This window comes from Petromyzon marinus, chromosome 8 (assembly GCF_048934315.1).
Source record: "Petromyzon marinus isolate PM22_M1 ecotype Great Lakes invasive population chromosome 8, UKy_Petmar_22M1.pri1.0, whole genome shotgun sequence".
NCBI lineage: Eukaryota > Metazoa > Chordata > Hyperoartia > Petromyzontiformes > Petromyzontidae > Petromyzon > Petromyzon marinus.
In genome coordinates, this window is record NC_133674.1 from 5,503,872 (window position 1) to 5,523,043 (window position 19,172).

At 49.4% G+C, this 19,172-nt stretch overlaps 1 protein-coding gene across 3 annotated transcripts in view; it reads right to left on the reverse strand.

Moving 5' to 3' along the window:
• LOC116940161 (A disintegrin and metalloproteinase with thrombospondin motifs 3-like) overlaps nt 1-19,172 on the reverse strand; it is an 87,054-nt gene that overhangs the window by 8,722 nt on the left and 59,160 nt on the right. For all 3 annotated transcript variants that reach the window (XR_012941243.1, XM_076065553.1, XM_076065552.1), the window contains exons 12-19: nt 17,206-17,354; nt 14,144-14,316; nt 12,062-12,195; nt 11,501-11,624; nt 9,405-9,485; nt 7,561-7,733; nt 6,711-6,882; nt 3,166-3,298 (exon numbers count right to left, since the gene is read on the reverse strand). Coding sequence is in view for 2 of the 3 variants with exons in the window: in XM_076065553.1 (XP_075921668.1) it covers nt 3,166-3,298; nt 6,711-6,882; nt 7,561-7,733; nt 9,405-9,485; nt 11,501-11,624; nt 12,062-12,195; nt 14,144-14,316; nt 17,206-17,354 (1,139 nt within the window). In the remaining variant the exon portion in view is untranslated. The remainder of the gene's footprint in view (nt 1-3,165; nt 3,299-6,710; nt 6,883-7,560; nt 7,734-9,404; nt 9,486-11,500; nt 11,625-12,061; nt 12,196-14,143; nt 14,317-17,205; nt 17,355-19,172) is intronic.

The following is a 19,172-nucleotide window of genomic DNA, read 5'->3' on the forward strand; positions in this document are numbered from 1 at the left end:
CTAGCCACGCCCAGTCAGCCGCTAGCTCCACCCACTTAGTCACTGGCCCCGTCTACTCAGCCACTAGCACCATCCACTAAGGCACTAGCACCACCCACTAAGCCACTAGCAACACCCACTCAGCCACTAGCACCACCCACTCAGCCACTAGCACCATCCACTAAGCCACTAGCACCATCCACTAAGCCACTAGCACCATCCACTAAGCCACTAGCACCACCCACTAAGCCACTAGCACCACCCACTCAGCCACTAGCACCACCCACTAAGCCACTAGCCTCACCCACTCAGCCACTAGCACCACCCACTAAGCCACTAGCACCATCCACTAAGCCACTAGCACCATCCACTAAGCCACTTGCCCCACCCACTCAGCCACTAGCACCATCCACTCAGCCACTAGCCCCGTTCACCCAGCCACTAGCACCACCCACTAAGGCACTAGCACCATCCTCTCAACCACTAGCCCTGCCCAGTTAGCCACTTGCCCCACCCACACAGCCACTAGCACCACCCACTCAGCCACTAGCACCATCCACTCCACCACTAGCACAATACACTAAGCCACTAGCACCACCCACTAAGCCACTAGCACCATCCACTCAGCCACTTGCCCCACCCACTAAGCCACTTGCCCCACCCACACAGCCACTAGCATCACCCACTCAGCCACTAGCACCATCCACTCCACCACTAGCACAATCCACTAAGCCACTAGCACCATCCACTCCACCACTAGCACAATTCACTAAGCCACTAGCACCACCCACTAAGCCACTAGCACCACCCATTAAGCCACTTGCCCCACCCACTAAGCCACTTGCCCCACCCACTAAGCCACTTGCCCCACCCACTAAGCCACTAGCACCACCCACTAAGCCATTAGCACCACCCACTAAGCCACTAGCACCACCCACTCAGCCACTAGCACCACCCACTCAGCCACTAGCACCATCCACTAAGCCACTAGCACCACCCACTAAGCCACTAGCACCACCCACTAAGCCACTAGCACCACCCACTCAGCCACTAGCACCACCCACTCAGCCACTAGCACCATCCACTAAGCCACTAGCACCACCCACTAAGCCACTAGCACCACCCACTAAGCCACTTGCCCCACCCACTAAGCCACTTGCCCCACCCACTAAGCCACTAGCACCATCCACTCAGCCACTAGCACCACCCACTAAGCCACTAGCACCATCCACTAAGCCACTTGCCCCACCCACTCAGCCACTTGCCCCACCCACTCAACCACTAGCACCACCCACCCAGCCACTTGCCCCACCCACTAAGCCACTTGCCCCACCCACCCAGCCGCTAGCCCCGCCAAGTAAGGGAGTGGCCCTGCTCCTCATGCTTTCTGATGGCGGTTCTGCACACTGACCTTGCCCTTTTCCCAAATCGTCAGTTGAACCCGAGGCCAGAACTTTTCCAACTGGGATGAAATCCTGATTTTCCCAAATGCTTTGGCACACCTGGACTATCCTGGCCAAACCAGGACGTGTGGTGGATGCTTTACTGTTGTATGGTACAGTATCTTGTGGTTTTCAAATGCATACACAGAAAAACATCAAACGCCACCACTAGAGGACAGTGTCGGTGCATAAAGCAGTTCTTGTGCCGTGCACTGAGAGCTCTTAATTCATGTCATGAATTTCACTGCTTGAGTTTTCACAGGCATGCTTTCGATAGTCATGTTGTTTAAAAGACATATGCCCCTCCGATGGATAATAACATTCGTGTCCTCTGACATTAATCATTCATGTCTTTATTGGAAACATGACAGCTACGACTTAACAGAGATTGTCTGCGTGCCTGCACTTTTATTAGGTTACGCAAGCACCGTGTAAAAAAGAAAACACTTAAAAAACACAAAGCTCTGACGCGCGTGAAACATTCAGAATTAAGATCAACTATTTAATATCCGAGAGGTCAAAAACCAAAGTTGTTGGGTCACCCGTTGAAACGTTATATTTGAAAAAAAAAATGGAATACAGTTTTCATATTGAGCCAGCCTGTGCAATAAACACCCCACCCCCCTCCACCCCCCTCCACCCCCCTCCACCCCCCTCCACCACCCTCCACCCCCCTCCACCACCCTCCACCACCCGACCAAGGGGCCGCCTCTCACTGCACTCATAGCCGAACGCTGCCAACTTGCATCGCCGTCACAGCAGTAGCCCAGAGCCGCACCCCTGGCTGCCTGGAGCAGGTGAAAGGTCACTTCGCCACGGCCCGTTTCAGCCACCGGCTTTGTTGGGGGTGGTCTCACTCATAGGAGTCTCGGCCCACAAGGGAGGTAAGTGGGGGAGGGGGGAGCTATTGCCTACACTCACTTAAAGAGTATTTGGCTGCTATGAATGTCCACATGGTAAGCCACTTCGCTGAGCTATCATGTGTGTGCCAGGTCGCTTCTGAAAAATAGCTATCTATATAGCTCGGAGGGCCTTGCTTGGTAAAATAAAAAACATTGTTTATAGTTTAGTTTTCACTTGGCAGACTACTCACTTGGGGGGGGGGGGGGGCAAAACAATAGATTTAATTGCACTAGTAAAGAGTTGATGTTATTATTGACGAGAGGTGAGCGTTTTGGGTTGACTTTGTGCCAATTACTTGGTTCAGGTGAGGGGCATAATCCCATTTTCAATAAATGAAATCAGATTTAGGATGTTGTGGATCTTATCTAGATCAGTCATTTTGTTCTAATCCCTATCAATTGAGATCAGATTCAAATGCGTTGCATAATAATGTGACCCAATATTAATCGGGGTCACCTTCTGATCCAACTTCGATCGCTCATATTTGCAGAACCCATTTCGATTATCGCTGCAAAGAAAAATGGACCGATCCGATTGCAAATGATAACAAATGTACACGCCCGTTACTTACGCACTGGTGTAAGAATAACCTCCACAGTACTGAAACATGAGTGCTTAGACTGAAACAGCGACACTCAAGAGTGGTGAGTAGCTGTAATCAATTGGGTGGGTAGAAAAGGTGGCATGGAATCAGAGGCAAGGATTCAAACCCACGTTCCTGTAAAGCCCCGAGCATCAACCCCTCTATACAGAACATGCTTCTATGCCAGCTTTTTCACGTGCGTTGTAGCGTCAGCTGGCGCCGTACGATAGCTGCACCCCGCGGCCTAACTGTGCCCACCTCGGTTTGATGCACTCGTGCAAGTTGCAGCGCCGGCGGATGGGCTTGGGTTTCTTGTCGACGCTGCAGAAGCTTCGATGCACCATCCTCTGGTCGCTCTTCCTCCGGCAGCCGTACTTGGTGAACTGCAGGCCTGGCACACGGAGGGCGTGGCACCTCAACACCCAGGGGTCGCTACACACCGAGTGCTCTATATTGGCACACGCAGTTTTTGGTATAATTTCCCCCCCCCAAAAACATGCCATTGTAGCATCAATAATTTCCTCAAGGGTAGCTCTTAGTGTTGGTTGTAAATAAACAAATTGTTTACAGGGACTCCTCTACTTGTGAAAGAGTTAGGTTCCAGAGGTCTGTTCGTAAGTCGATTTGTTCGTTCAACTTTACTCCTGTCGATTCCAAGCATGTTGTGGCATGTACACTAAACACGGGGAATGGCTTTAAAAGTTGAATAATCTTATATAGATGCAGATGCCACTGGTTCTTCATGTTTTGCAGATGTAGATGCCACCACTGCCATCTATTGCGTGGCGGTTGAACTTAGGACTTTTGGTCCGAACAGGCAAATTAACATACGGACAGGTTTTTCTGATTTGAATACTGGAGCTGTAATAGCAAATTTGCTCGGAATTCCACCGAGAAGGAACGACAAATGGATCAGGGAACACACGCAATGCATTGTGTCAGGATGATGGCTGACTGGTCATGGAATGGCAACGCAAGGAGAGTTCTGTCTGAAAGGATGACTGCCGTGGAGATGGGGAGCGGTGAGATCCCTTCATGTGCAGGAGTGAGGATCGTGGGAATGGGTAGGACCGTGAGGGATGGTGGCGATAGATATGGCTGATGATGTTGATAGCATGTTTCATATGAAACTACTCACAAACCTAAACTATCTTTATTTTTTTATTTAAAGCTTTCGTGACTGCAGGGATTCATATTCTTGGTTCTTTCGGTAAAGTCACGTAGAAGGGAAACAAAAAATAATAAAAATATAAAACAATAAAATTCTCACGACGTTTCGACTGCAACACAAGCAATCATTATCAGGTGTGAAAACCACAACAAGAAAATTTGAAAAAAAGTGGCGGTTATTTTTAACGTTAGCACCACGGAGAGCGATTTGACAGTTTGTTCAGATGGACGAGTCCATCTAAGCTATAAAGCTCTTTTTCAGAAGCAACCTGGCCACAAATGATAGCTCAACGAAGTGGCTTATCACGTGGAACTTTACAGCAGCCAAATACTCTAGATGCATGTTTCAAAGATGTAATCATGATGCAACAATGCCAATATTGGTCATCTCTGAGACGCTTTGGTAAAAATAACCTCGATCACTTGATGTTTTATTCTAGAGAGACTACAGTTACGCAACCATCCTCACGCATACTCTTTATGTGCCCATATTTACAATCGGCAGTTCCAAGGGGCCAGGTACAGTGCTTTTTTGTTCACGAGAAAGCCTGACTGTCCCCCGGAGATTGTGACTTAAAATCGCGGCAGATATTTTGGCTGTGGAACTGGAAAAAAAACAATTGTGCACATTTCAGGAAACATACGGGCTGCCCAGTTCTGGTTTCAAACCGATGAGCTCTCTTGGCCATTCTGTCACACCGCGATGAACAGTAGGTCCGACTGTGTTCGTTTTAAAATAGAGCGACGGACGTTTTCCACGCAACTCGGTCCATATACTCGCGAGTTAAATGAGGTAACATGTTTGCGCTCTTGAATGCGTGCCACGTGTCGCTGTGTAAAAGGTGCTCTGTTTTCGTCAAACTTGCTCTCTCTCTCCTGAATCTGTGGGCTGCGTATCGGCAGTGCAGCTGGAAACCTTGACAATGCCCGCGTTTTTACAACGTTTTTTTTTTACTTTTGACTCTCAGGATTAATTACAGACATTGAGTAGAGAACAACAAACACGCTTGAATTGAATTAACATTGACCCTTACGCTGGTTCTTAAGCCAAACAAGTCTTAAGATCCAAGCGGCATTGAGGAATTTCTATGCGAATTGGAACATGAATAATGTCGTGTTTAGTGTGATTTGCGTGCATTCCGTTTTACCCATCATAATGACTTCAACACTCAAATTGTCCCAAACAGATGATTGGATTGGAAGTGGACCATCATTTTGCGTGGCTGTGGATACTCATACCAGGCTACTTTCACCAAGGACTTTTCTTCAGAAGAGAACAATTTCTCTCACGCTTTCGAGAAAGCGATTGCCAACTTATTTTTTGAGTGTGTACCCATTTTATAAGGGATGGCTCGGGAAGTCGTTACCCAGGATAATGTTCAGTCTGCCACCTAACGGACACGGTGGCGAGATGTTAACTACCTCGCTTGGTATACAGGAGGTCATGGGTTCGATCCCCACTCTGACGGCTGTATATATGGAATTTGCGTGTTTCTCTCCCAGTGGTTGCGTGGATTTTTCTCTGGGTCCTCCGGTTTTTCCCTCCACATTTAGAATCAACGTCACGCGTTTATCGAATTTGACTGCTATAATTGTCCACACAATAAGCCACCTTGTTGAGCTACCATTTGTGATCGCCAGGTCACTTCTGAAAAAGAGCCATGTAGCTCAGTTGGTCTTACCTGTTAAAATGACGGTAATTAGTTTAGTTTAAAGTTTGCAACTCTTCACACGAGCCTAGCTCAAATCTTAGTCCAGGAAATGGCTCACCGAGGATTTGTATAGCCCCTAGCCACTCCACATTAACGTGTAATGTGTTGCTTCTTCAGAGACTTGTTAATTACACAACTGTAAATGAATTTCCTATTAGTTAAATTATGCTGGCAGCTCACTCAAGGGTCCTCGACAGCCATGTGCTGCGCCCCCCCCCCTACTTTCCCCACATGGCCATATGTTTCCTTTCTGGGCAGCATGGCCACAGTGATGAATGTGCGATGGGCTGCCTGTGAAGCCAAGCGATTGAGCTCTCTGATTTGTTTTTCATGGTTGTACCGCGTTGTTCATCGCTAAACAAAACAAAAACTAATAAGAGTATATATTTTTTTGTATTTTAACAGGTAAGGCCCACTTAGCTACGTAGCTCTTGTTTAGAAGCGACCTGCCAATCACAAATTATACCTCAATGAAGTGGCTTTTCACGTGGACGTTTATAGCAGTCAAATACTCTAAATGCATGTTGATTCTAAATGTGGAGGAACACACTGGAGGACCCGGGGAAAAATCCACGAGGTCACGGGGAGAGAGAGAGAGACACGCAAACCCAAATATACAGCAGCAGGCGTCAGGGTTGGGATCGAACCCACGACCTCCTGTATACCAGGCGAGGTAGTTAACGTCTCCTATCCACCGTGGCACCCGACGTTCCGTTGCGAGTCACGGGAGCACCTTGGGTTCACATCCCGAAGAAGCTCCCGTCAAGCGGAGCGAAACGTCGAACTATCGTGCCGAACGGACGCGCGGCACAACCCGTCAGATGCGTCAGAGAGAGATGAGATGCGCGGTGCCACCACGGAGTCCGGTGGCAGCGGTGGTGGCGACGGGGGCCGGAGCGGCGCGGATAGTTGGGCACGCACCTCCACCGCAGCGCTGTGAGCACTGCGACCAGCTCTTGAGCGCCCACTCGTAGTTGTCCATCTCCTCCAGGAGGACGTTGTTTCCGGTGCTGCCCACGATCGGCAGCAGGTCCTCGTGGATGATGTACCTGTACGTGACGCTCACCTTGGTGTCGTAGTCGTAGGGGTTGATCTGCGGGGGGGGGGGGGGCGGGGGGGAGACCGCGGGGGTGGGGTCGAGCGAACGGCTGAGCGGCGGAATTTCGTGGACGAGATCCCCGTTGCATCAGCTAGCGCAGGCGGGCCCCCCCCTCCCGTGCATTACACCACGCCACATGTGCTTTTGTTGAAAGCCGGAATGCGATCGCCACAGCAGCTGGCTTGTCGTTATTAACGGCGCTGAAACTCAAAATGCGTTTAGCAAAATGAAACCGATTTGAAACATCTGAAAATTGGTTTAAGCCACCCTTCTAGCCCCGCTCACCCCATCGTTTTTTGTAGTCTTTGGTTTTTAATGAAAAAATAAATATTGCCCCGTTGCAGTTGTAAACGTCTGGAACTGTGGCCACGTTCATAACGCAAAGTTCACGTTCGTCATCCCCGCCATCGCCGCCACCGCACACTCTTGCATGTATCAAATCGGATGAACGGTTTCCACCAAACGATGAAAATCAGATGAGCTACGACACCGATAGTCCAAATCAAATGAATGTTAAACAATACCGATTTCATTCCCAAAGAAGTCCAAACTACTTCACTGGAAAACCCCAGCCACTCTCTGTCTGCTCGCCAGATGACACGGGACAATAATAGGGAGCAGACGTACAGCGGAGGGTCTAATGGAAAAGCCCTGCGCTGTGCGTCGTCATACCAGCACGGTGATGGCATCGGGAAGGGGCCCCTGGGTCTGCAGGCTCTCGCGCCCATCCTCCTCTGAGCGACTGTAGTCCCAGAGCAGAGACATGTCCACGAAGGGTCTGGGCAGCCGAGTCTCGTCCCCTCGTCCCGACAGGACAAACAGTCCCGTCACCTGGTTCTTGACCACTGCGCAAACAGAACGATTTCCCGTGCAGCTCTTCACCAGACTGCTGAGGCAGGTGCTCTTTTGCGAGCGCCTGTTAGGAGCGGCACGGCGCATGAGCGGGTTTTGTGGCCAGCGCCTTTGTCTACACTACTGCTAAAACTTGCTGCCTCTCTCGCACAGCTTTCGTGAGCGTGCGTTCTGAGTTCCTCTCAACAAGGGAGCTGGGGGCGTGCAGATCACGGCCACTGGTGGCGCCGTTCCGCTTGACGCAAGCGGCGCATTCACAAGGAGGCTCGGTGGTGGTGGGGGAAGGAGGGGAAACACTCCCATTCCGGACTGCCAGCAGCTGTGAGTGAAAAGTAAATTTGGAGAGGGATAAAAACGGTCCCACGCGTAGCCAAACACCACGAGAATGGTGGCCGGATATGGGGATATGCGGCGAGGCCTCATATGTAATGGAACGCAAGATAACACGAATAGAATCTCTAATGCGCATTTCTGTCTGGACATGCTGCGTTCATTCAATTAATTTTAACTTCTCTTTCGAAGTGGCTGTTGAACTCAAGGTTTTTGTTCTTGAGTTTGTCGCGTAGAGAATTTCATGCGACAGGAGCCCAGCCTTCTGGAGAGCGCGGTGACCGTGCGTCTCTAGACCGGCCTTTGTGTAACAACGACGACAACGGGATCACAACGAGCAACGGCAGACCTGAGGTGTTGTCGCGTCCGATCGTTGGCGACAGGCGTGCGTAACTCCCACAAGTAACGGTGGTGCCATACCACGTTGGCACTCGTATTCAGTCCGACAGAGCTAATACTTTACATGCCGTGGAACCGGAAGCCAATGAAGGGCCTCACACGCATGAGCTTCCAGAGTCCATGATCGTATCGTCTTGTGCCAGTGAATAATCTGGCTGATCTGAGACGGCTTGTTTACTCTACCTAACAAAGTAATTAAAGCACAAGGATTCTATTCCAACACTTCCTGTAAATGAAGAGACAACCTCACGATGACTTTACCAGGTATGGCCCACTGAGCTATATAGATCTTTTACAGAAGAGTACTGACCACAAATGATATCTCAACGAAGTGGCTTATCACGTGGAATGTATAGCAGCCAAATACTCTAAACGCATGTTTCTAAATATGGAGGGAAAAACCGGAGGACCCGGAGAAAAATTAATGCGACCAAGGGGAAAAGATGCAAACTCCAAATATATAAACGTCAGGCTTGGGATGGAACTCACGACCTCTTGCACATCAAGCAAGGGAGTTAACATCTCGCCACCGGGGCACCTCCTACCAACATGCAACAGTCTGCTGCTGCTCGTGAACAGCAGGACGGAGGCACGACTCCCATCCATACATGTCACGTGACTACCACATTGCATGTATAACGCTCTCAGCCTTGTCTAGACCACCAACTGTCAAAACAGAGTTTGACATGTCGCCTTATCATTGTTGATAGGAACCAGCCTGAACGAGTTGAGAGCACGGCCATCACTTCGAGTATAATGAGCGGGAAGGGCCTATCTGAGCGTTTACTTTCTACGTGATTGCGTTACGGTGGTGGCTCATTAACGTCACGTGTGGCACCTCCAACGTGACCGCTGATAAAAACAACTGTGAACACCAACCGGCACAATGAATACGATGAATGTCGGTGGCTGTCTGTAGGTGGTTTACATCGTACCCATGTTGTGCATGGTGGGCTCATCTTCGTAAACGTGCAAATGCCGTGCACCAGCCGGGATGTCGAACATCTTCATGAACCCTGCAAAAAAAAAGACAAGTACAAAGATCCCCCATTAAGCTTTGACAGACCGTTGGGGCAGGTGCTGTCAGGGAGCACTGGCATGGCACACGAGGAGGTGGGTCGTCAACACCACGCCCGACCGCCTTTGTCTACCCAGTGCTGATGTTTACATCCAGGGCTGGTTCAGATGATTACTGGTGTTGACCATGAGCGAGAATCAAACTATACTGTATAGCCTCAACAAACTGTTGGGGCAAGGGCTGTTCGCCAGCACCTTTGAAGGCCAACACGGCACACAAGGGAGTGGGTGGCCAGCACCATGGCCGGCTGCCTTTGTCTCCCTAGATAATAATTTGAGGCTGAGTCGACCTAAGAGAGGCCCAGAAACGGTTCAGATATTCGTCACCGATGTTGGCCATGAACGGGAATCGAACTCGGGTTGCCGGGTTTGCAGCGCAGCGCGCTAACCGCTACACTACCGCCACCTACGCTGCAAACACACACACACACACAAATACAAGTGAATATTTTCTGTGAATAATTCGTCTCAGAGCATATCCTAAGGACCACGGCTTATCCATCACAGTTTGGCATTTGTTGTCAACGGGCAACTGAAATCAATTAGACACAAACCTAGAAGTAGGAGAGCAAGTGAAAATTCACTCCGAGGGTGTACATTTCTTCGGAATATTAAAAACAATATATGTACCCACGCTTCCACACGCATGCACCCATACGCAGACCAACATCTAGGGCGCTGTGGAAATGTTTTGGGAAGCAGATATTAATAGCAACAAAAGGCACAAAGTCAAAGTATTCCCCTGCTCAAAAGAGCAATGAGGCAGCGGTGAAATTTCCACGGTGATATCATGCACAGACCAATAGGACAAAACAAGCCGAACGTGAGATACGCACGACGGCTTTGGTGCTTTAGTGGTTTACTGTCTCGTCAAAAAAAAAATGTTTCGGCTCTCCTCCCCACTCTCTCGACGAACGTGCGCTCGTGACGACGCGCACGTGAGTCTGCAGGGCACGTTGTGCCGCCCCCTCGCGTCTGTAGGACGTCTAAAAGAGCACGGAGGCACCGCTCCGCCATGCAACTTCACGACGAATCACGGCCACCACGACATGCTGTCGGGGCAGCACCCTCGCCTCGCGCCGCACGGGAAAACGCGTCGCGTCGCGTGGCGAGGTCATCACGGTGGCGAGGCGCGCATCGAGCTTTGCTCCACGATGCGTGTGGCTGGGCTTGTAGCGCGTGTTATCCGGCAAGGTGTCCGACGTTGCGCTAAACCTGCTGGCAGCTGGGAACCGAGTTCCCGAAGAAGCTCCTCGGCATGCGCAGCGAAACTGATGCAAGGTCAGTTCTTCAGAAACTGACGTCCGTCACGGGGAGATAAAGGGTCAGACATCGTGACGAACGACACAACAACACATTGGTGATCCGGAAATTCGCTGGAGACTTGTATGCATGTATGGTGAACTTCTTTGGCACCGTACGTAGCCAACCGTGCTAATCGAAGGTGCGGAGAAAGGACCAGAATCTCCATGTGTCTCTCTCTCTATGTCTGTATGTCTTTGTGTCTGTGTGCACGTGTGCGAGTGTGGGGAGAGGTGGTGCAGCGGTTAGCGCGTTGCACTACAAACCCAATTACCCGAGTTCGATTCCCGCTCACGCTTCACCAACAGTGACAATTATCTGAACCGGTCCTGGGACTCCCCTAGGTTGACTAAGCCTCAAATGAGTGCCTGGTTGCGATGTGTAAACATCGCCACTGGGGAGACAAAGGCGGTCGGGCGTGGTGCTGGCCACCCACCTCCTCGTGTACCGTTCCGGCCTTCATAGGTGCTGCTCGCTAACAGCACTTGCCCCTACAGTCTGTGGAGGCTATATGGGGGATCTTTGTCTTTTGCCTCTCCCTGTGAGGGTCCCTCTGTATTGTGCGTCTCTCTGCCTGCATCCCTCTCACTGCGCGGGATTTGCAACGGGGCAATCCGCGCAGCAGCAGCAGCGGCAGCGGCAGCGGGCGTACCGAGTTTCTTGGGAGTCTTGGTGACGGTGCCCTTGACGGTGCGGCAGTGAGAGTTGTCGCCAACGCACACCCCGCACTTGTCCTCTAGCTTGCTCGATCCCACCTCCCTGTCACAGCCCACCTTCTGCACTCACACAGCCACAACACCACCACCACAGGGAAGCGTGGCAACCACGGCGTGGTGAGCGGCGGTGTTCAGAGTTGGCGCTCGGGCAACCGCCATGACTCTGCCCGGAGAATTGAACGGATTGTATTTCAGTAGGGGGCAAATTAATAATAAAAAAAATATATATTTTAATCCCCTTATCTCCGTTCAGTTCTCGAAATGTGCGAGGCGCATTTGTGGAATAATGTTCCCATCAGCAGGTAGAACGAGACGGGGTCCTCGACCGCGCGAGTCACGCAACCACACGTGTAAACACGTGCATAATCCTTTTGACGCATTGTAAAATCAACGTGGCATACGCATCGCACGCACACACGCACGCACACACACACACAGACGAGCGTTCAACAACTACGCTCTCACGCCGAGGAATCACTTTTCTTGGCAAGACTCACCACGCACTCTCCCCGAACACAGACGGAGTACGGGTCGGTGTAGGAGCACAGCGTCCCGTCGTGCAGCGCCTGGTTCATGTGCACCACATCCCCCGAATCTTTCGACTGGCACATCAGCTCGCACTTCTTGGCCACTGCACAGCACACGGCACACAGCGACAACGGCACAGGGCGCATCGATGTCCCGCACCGTCTCTCCGCATTCGTCGTCACAATCTTTTTTTTCATCGCCGCCTCCACGCACGGTGAAATCCGGGCCTGCACCACCAAATGTCCCTTTAGCGCACTCGAGTTCACTCTGCTTAGCGGCATATCCCTGTTATGGTGCCCCCCCCCACATTATAGCTCTGTTTGCCTCCCCGACTGAGATGAGCTGGAGCCGGGGGCCTGGGTGAAACTAATTGACAAGCCACTCCTTTAAGCGAGGGATTCGATCCCCACGAAGAAATCGCGCACAGGTGCACGCACAAAGTGGACGCGTTTGTGAGGAGCAAAAATTATTCACTCGCGCGCTGCGACCTCGAGCACATAATATAACCGTGCCGCTACTCGGCAGGTTATATATATATTATACATTCATTTTGTTTAAGTGCATTGTTTCCAATCTTACAAAAACATCTGCACAGGTTTGGACATGCATATTGCCTATTAGAAGTGGGCTTTATTGGGGTTTTTGTCATTTTCATGGAAACACGGGAAGATGGAAGCGTGGAGCATTTGCCCGGCACAGCGAGAAGTCGCCGAATGGGTTCCTTAAAAAAACTAACTTACTGAAGGTTCACGAGGTCCCGCCGTCGGTCTGGTTGGGCGAACAATTGGTTTCATTTGGCAGTTTTTAGAACGTCTGAGTTAATTCTGACCAGCTTCAGGAATATGGCGAGATTTGTTCGCAAATAATCTCTACCCCACACCAACCCGAATTCGTTGACACAGTGATCTCGTTGACATAGTGATCTCGTTGACATAGTTGACATAGTGATCTCGTTGACATAGTGATTTCGTTGACATAGTGATCTCGTTGACATAGTTGACATAGTGATCTCGTTGACATAGTTGACATAGTGATCTCGTTGTCATAGTGATCTCGTTGACATAGTGATCTCGTTGACATAGTAATCTCGTTGACATAGTAATCTCGTTGACATAGTGATCTCGTTGTCATAGTGATCTCGTTGACATAGTGATCTCGTTGACATAGTGATCTCGTTGTCATAGTGATCTCGTTGTCATAGTGATCTCGTTGACATAGTGATCTCGTTGACATAGTTGTCATAGTGCTCTCGTCATAGTGATCTCGTTGTCATAGTGATCTCGTTGTCATAGTGATCTCGTTGACATAGTGATCTCGTTGACATAGTTGACATAGTGATCTCGTTATCATAGTGATCTCGTTGTCATAGTGATCTCGTTGACATAGTGATTTCGTTGACATAGTTGTCATAGTGCTCTCGTCATAGTGATCTCGTTGTCATAGTGATCTCGTTGTCATAGTGATCTCGTTGTCATAGTGATCTCGTTGTCATAGTGATCTCGTTGCTTTGTACTCTTCTTTTTTACCCCTTTTATGTCTTTCGATTTTCCGCTGCATTCCCGCTCTGTTTTCCATGCCTCGTTGCCCAGGCTTCTCTGATTGGCCTCATTTCGGCGCTGTTACTTTCCACGGTGCATCTACACACGCAAACGATGCCACGAGCAGCTTCCCCGTGACTGGGTTTTTGGACAATTTGCCCACTGTGTATTTTTGCTCTTAACGCCCTTGGACGTTAATAACATTTAGAAGCAAAGTGCAAAATTTGTCCCTTGGCTTGGTTCTTTCCTCCATCCTGCGCACCTTGCCAGACACCCACCTCCTTCCCCTTTTGCTTGTCTCTCTGCCACCTCTTTTCTTCTCCCCTCTTCTCCCACATCCCCTGCGTTGCTCTCTATCTCTCTCTCTAATTGCAATACAGCAACCGTGTTGTACCTGCGCACAAACTCCCACGTTTCTGCATTTTGCTGATCCTGTTTTGCCACTGAAAAGCATACAAGAGCAGCCTAACGGCGATTGTGGTGGTGGTGGTGGCAGCGGTGGTGGCACCGTACGTTCAGGGTGCTCGTAGGCCAGCCAGTGGTGCTTTTTGCTGCGGTGGGTGTGGTGGGAGTTGCGAGTGGCGCACTGCTGCGCCCGGAAGTCCTCGTGGGGGACGCACTCGTCCGTGTTGCACAGCTGGTACTCAAAAGCCGGGCCCATGCACCCGCGTCCTCCATACGCCGGGCTACACACAGGCACACAAAGACAAAAAATCCCCCCCCGTGTAGCCTGTAACAGAATGTTGGGGCAAGTGCTGTTAGCGAGCAGCACCTATGAAGGCCGGCACGGCACACGAGGGGGTGGGTGGCCAGCAACACGCCGGGCCACATTTGTCTCCCCAGCGGCGATGATTTTTACACACCGCACCAGGTACTCATTTGAGGCTGAGTCGATCTAGGGGAGGCCTAAGACTGATTCAAATAATTGTCACTGGTGTTGGCCATAAAGGGAAATCGAACTCGGGTCGCCGGGTTTGTCGCGCAAAGCGCTAACCGCTACACCACTGCTCCCCATGCACGTAAACACAACACGAACAGAACACAAACACACACACACAACATAAACACACACAACACAAACACACACAACACAAACACACAACACAAACACAACACAAACACACACAACACAAACACAACATAAACACACACAACACAAACACACAACACAAACACAACACAAACACACACAATACAAACACACAACACAAACACATACAACACACACACAACACAAACACAACACAAACACAACACAAACACACACAACACACACACAACACAAACACACACAACACACAACACAAACACACACAACACAAACACACACAACACACACACAACACAAACACAACACAAACACACACAACACACACAACACACACAACACAAACACACACAACACACACAACACACACACACACACCACAAACACACACACAACGCAAACACAACACAATCACACAACACAAACACACACAACACAAACACACACAACATACACAACACAACACACACAACACAACATACACAACACAAACACACACCCACAACACGAACACAACACACAACACAGCACAAACACAACACACACACACAACACAAACACAACACGAACACACACAACACAAACACAACACACACACAACACAAACACAACACAAACACACACACACAACACAGACACACAACACAACACGAACACACACACAACACAAACACACACAACACACACAACACAAACACAACACACACACAACACACCACACACACAACACAAACACACACAACACAAACACACAATACAAACACACACAACACACACACAACACAAACACACACAACACAAACACACACACAACACAAACACACACAACACACGCACAACACAACACACGCACAACACAAACACACGCACAACACAAACACACAACACAACACACGCACAACACAAACACACACAACACACACAACACACACACAACACAACACAAACACACAACACAAACACACACACACAACACAAACACACACAACACACACACAACACAACACAAACACAACATAAACACACACAACACACACACAACACAAACACACAACATACACACAACACACACACCACACACACCACACACAACACAAACACACACAACACACACACAACACAAACACACACAACACAACACAAACACACACAACACAAACACAACACACACACACAACACAGCACAAACACAACACACATACAACACAAACACACACAACACAACACAAACACACAGCACAAACACACACACAACACAAACACACACACAAACACAACACACACAACACAAACACACACAATACAAACACACACAACACACACAACACAAACACACACACAACACAACACACGCACAACACACGCACAACACAACACACACACAACACAAACACACGCACAACACAAACACACAACACAACACACGCACAACACAAACACACACAAACACACACAACACACACACAACACAAACACACAACCCACAACACACAAACCCACAACACAACACGAACACAACACAGCACAAACACAACACAAACACAACACAAACACACAAACACAACAAACACACAACACAAACACACGCCAACTCACACCCTCATGAAACGGCCACCCAAATAGGCTTCAAACCGTGTGGGCCCTCAGCGGAGAGGCCTGTGGGGTGTGGGGGCCCGAGTCTCATCGTCACATTCCACCACCTGGATCTTAACCGCTGCACAAAGACAAAGATCCCTGTATTGATGTTCACAGACTGTGAGGGCAAGTGCTGCTTGACAGTGCTGATTAGGCTGCACTTGGTGCACGAGGGGAGGATGTGGCCAGAATCCCTGCTCAGCTGCTTCTCCTCGGTGCTGATGTTTACACAACACATCAGGTACTCGTTTAAGGCTGAGTCGACGTAAGGGAGGCCCAGAAATAACATTGATGTTTTTTTTTGTGGCTTGGAGTTGAACCCAGGTGAACTGGCCTGTGCTAAACACTGGGTTGTCGCTCTACACAAACACGCGCGTAAGCACGTGCATTCTATTGAGAGTCCCATTCCGTCCGGTAAGCCACTTTAGCAATCATGCGCCAGACATTTGGCTAACGTGAGCTGTGAGACACATCAACTTTGAAAGGTGCGATGGAACTAACGATGATGATGGTGATGACGCTTTCGTGGTGGCAAAGATGGTGATTATTGCAGTAGAAATTATGTTGATGTTGATTACCGTAGGAATAATGATTATTGCAATGGTGATATTGTGATTATAATCACGGCGACTGGTAATAATCTGGTGGTCGTAATGATGTTGATTTGGTGATGGCAATGATTTGGTGGCGATAATTATGATAATTTGATCGTGGCGATGATGCGTTGCTGGTGGTAATGATTTTGGTGAGGGTAATGACGACGATCACGATTTGTTGCTGGTGACGATCATGGCAAGTCGCATTAGTAACGCTGATGATTACTGCAGCAGCAATGGCCGTGCTGCTGCTGCTGCTACTACTGCTGCTGCTGCTGGAGACTGTGGGCGCTCACGTGGGGCTGCGACACGAGCGCGTGCGGTAGCGCACGCCCGTGCCGCACGTGCGCGAGCATGCGCCAAACTTGCTCCACGGGCCCCAGGTCCCGTCCTCCCCTGCCAGCTGCTCGCTGCTCTTCCACATGCAGTGGCCCTTGAAGCACCACTGCTCATGACGCACACACACACACATACACACACGGCAGCCAGCAGGGACGCGTCAGCAAACGCTCGGAGGCAAAGGATCCCCGTGTAGCTTACATAGGCTGTTGGGGCAAGCACTTCTTACATAGGCTGTTGGGGCAAGCACTTCTTACATAGGCTGTTGGGGCAAGCACTTCTCGTGAGTACGAGTGGGGAGTTTGGTCAGCACCATGCCCGGGTGCCTTTTCTCCCCGGGCGCTGATATTTAGGCACCGCATCGGGTACTCAGGCAATGCCCACGACTGGTTCAGATATCACTCGCTGCCGATGTTAGCCATGACCGAGAATCAAACCCAGGTCTACGGGTTTGTCGCACATGCACGCTAACCTCTGCACCACCGTTTCAAGCAAACGCACACAAGCAAACAGATACTGCATGCACAGATGCAAGCCTCATTGCTAAGGACACAAAAACACGTGTACAGACGCACACACAAATTTGTAAATATGCATACAAATAAATGCAGAAGCAAGCACGCACACAAATGAGTAAAGGATACATAAACACAGAGCGTACTGTAAAAAAACATGAGCAGTTTGGTGAAATAAGAGCCCCAAGACCGCTCCAGCATTCGCGTGCCACAATGGAGCAAAGGACGTCTTAGATCGTGTACTTTTTAAACACACTGCAAACGCTGTTGCACCGTTCATCGTTCTCGAATGACACTTCAGAGTTTTCGGATGACATTGCCTTAGAAATCCACACGTTTCCATATTAGCAGTTTTTTTTACTTTCTGTAGCACTCGGCGCCTATTGCTCGCTTCATTTTAGCCGTGCACAAGAAGACGACGCATGGTTTTGACAGATCAATATTCAGCTCGATGTCTCTTACAAGTTTGACAAAAAGCACGGGAGACTTTCCGCCCCAATGGGGCTCTCACTGGCTCAAAAATGCACATTTGGACGTATTGGCGGTACATTGGTGCAGCATAACACGCCGGTCCTCATAAAACAGTCTAAAATCTAAATTTGAATCACAGTCTAAAATTTAGATTTTATCAGTCATTAATTGACCCTGTGGTCAAGTTTTACGTGATTCGAAGGTTTATTCAGTCTCCTGAGACTTGCAAAAAAAAGGTTAACATTGGCCTTTGATCCATTGAATCGAGGCACCGTCCGATCAAGTCTATGGAAAGAGGAGCCAAATCTGTCTTTGGAACACGAAGCAGCCAATCGTCATCAGGCCGGGTGCTGCTATACGGCAACAGACTGTGAAGCTTCTTGTTGAGCTGCTCGTAACGTTCATCTTCTGACTGCTTCGACATCACCAGAACTGATTTTGACAGACCACCACCCCGCAAGATTTTCTCACCGGCGTTTGCTGGAATAATAAAAATATTGCAAAAAAAATCAGATTTTTGTTTATACCGCTTACCACCGGTGTACCGCCAATGGGTTTATTTGATGTATTCATTCATTCACACGCCTATCATAATAATCGCAATTAATGTTTGTACAAATGCGTGTACTCCTGTGTATTGGACAGTCCCCTGTGACTCAGACCCCTCGCAAAAGAGTCAAGCTGCCGCAGCTGAGCTCTCGTGCTGTGATGTGTTTTCGGGTTTTACTGTGGCACGAGGTTCGACGTTTCGCAACAAGTGCTAGAAACGGAATTTGAGGAGCTCACTTTCTCCCTCGGTTGGTTGGTTAAATAAGTGGTAGTATTTTGCCGGGCTCTTAGTAAGTAAGTAAATAAATCAGAGTTTTACGTATAGCGAAATTCACGCAAGGCCTCACGGCACTTTACAACACAATCCCAGTAAACATCCTTCACATTAA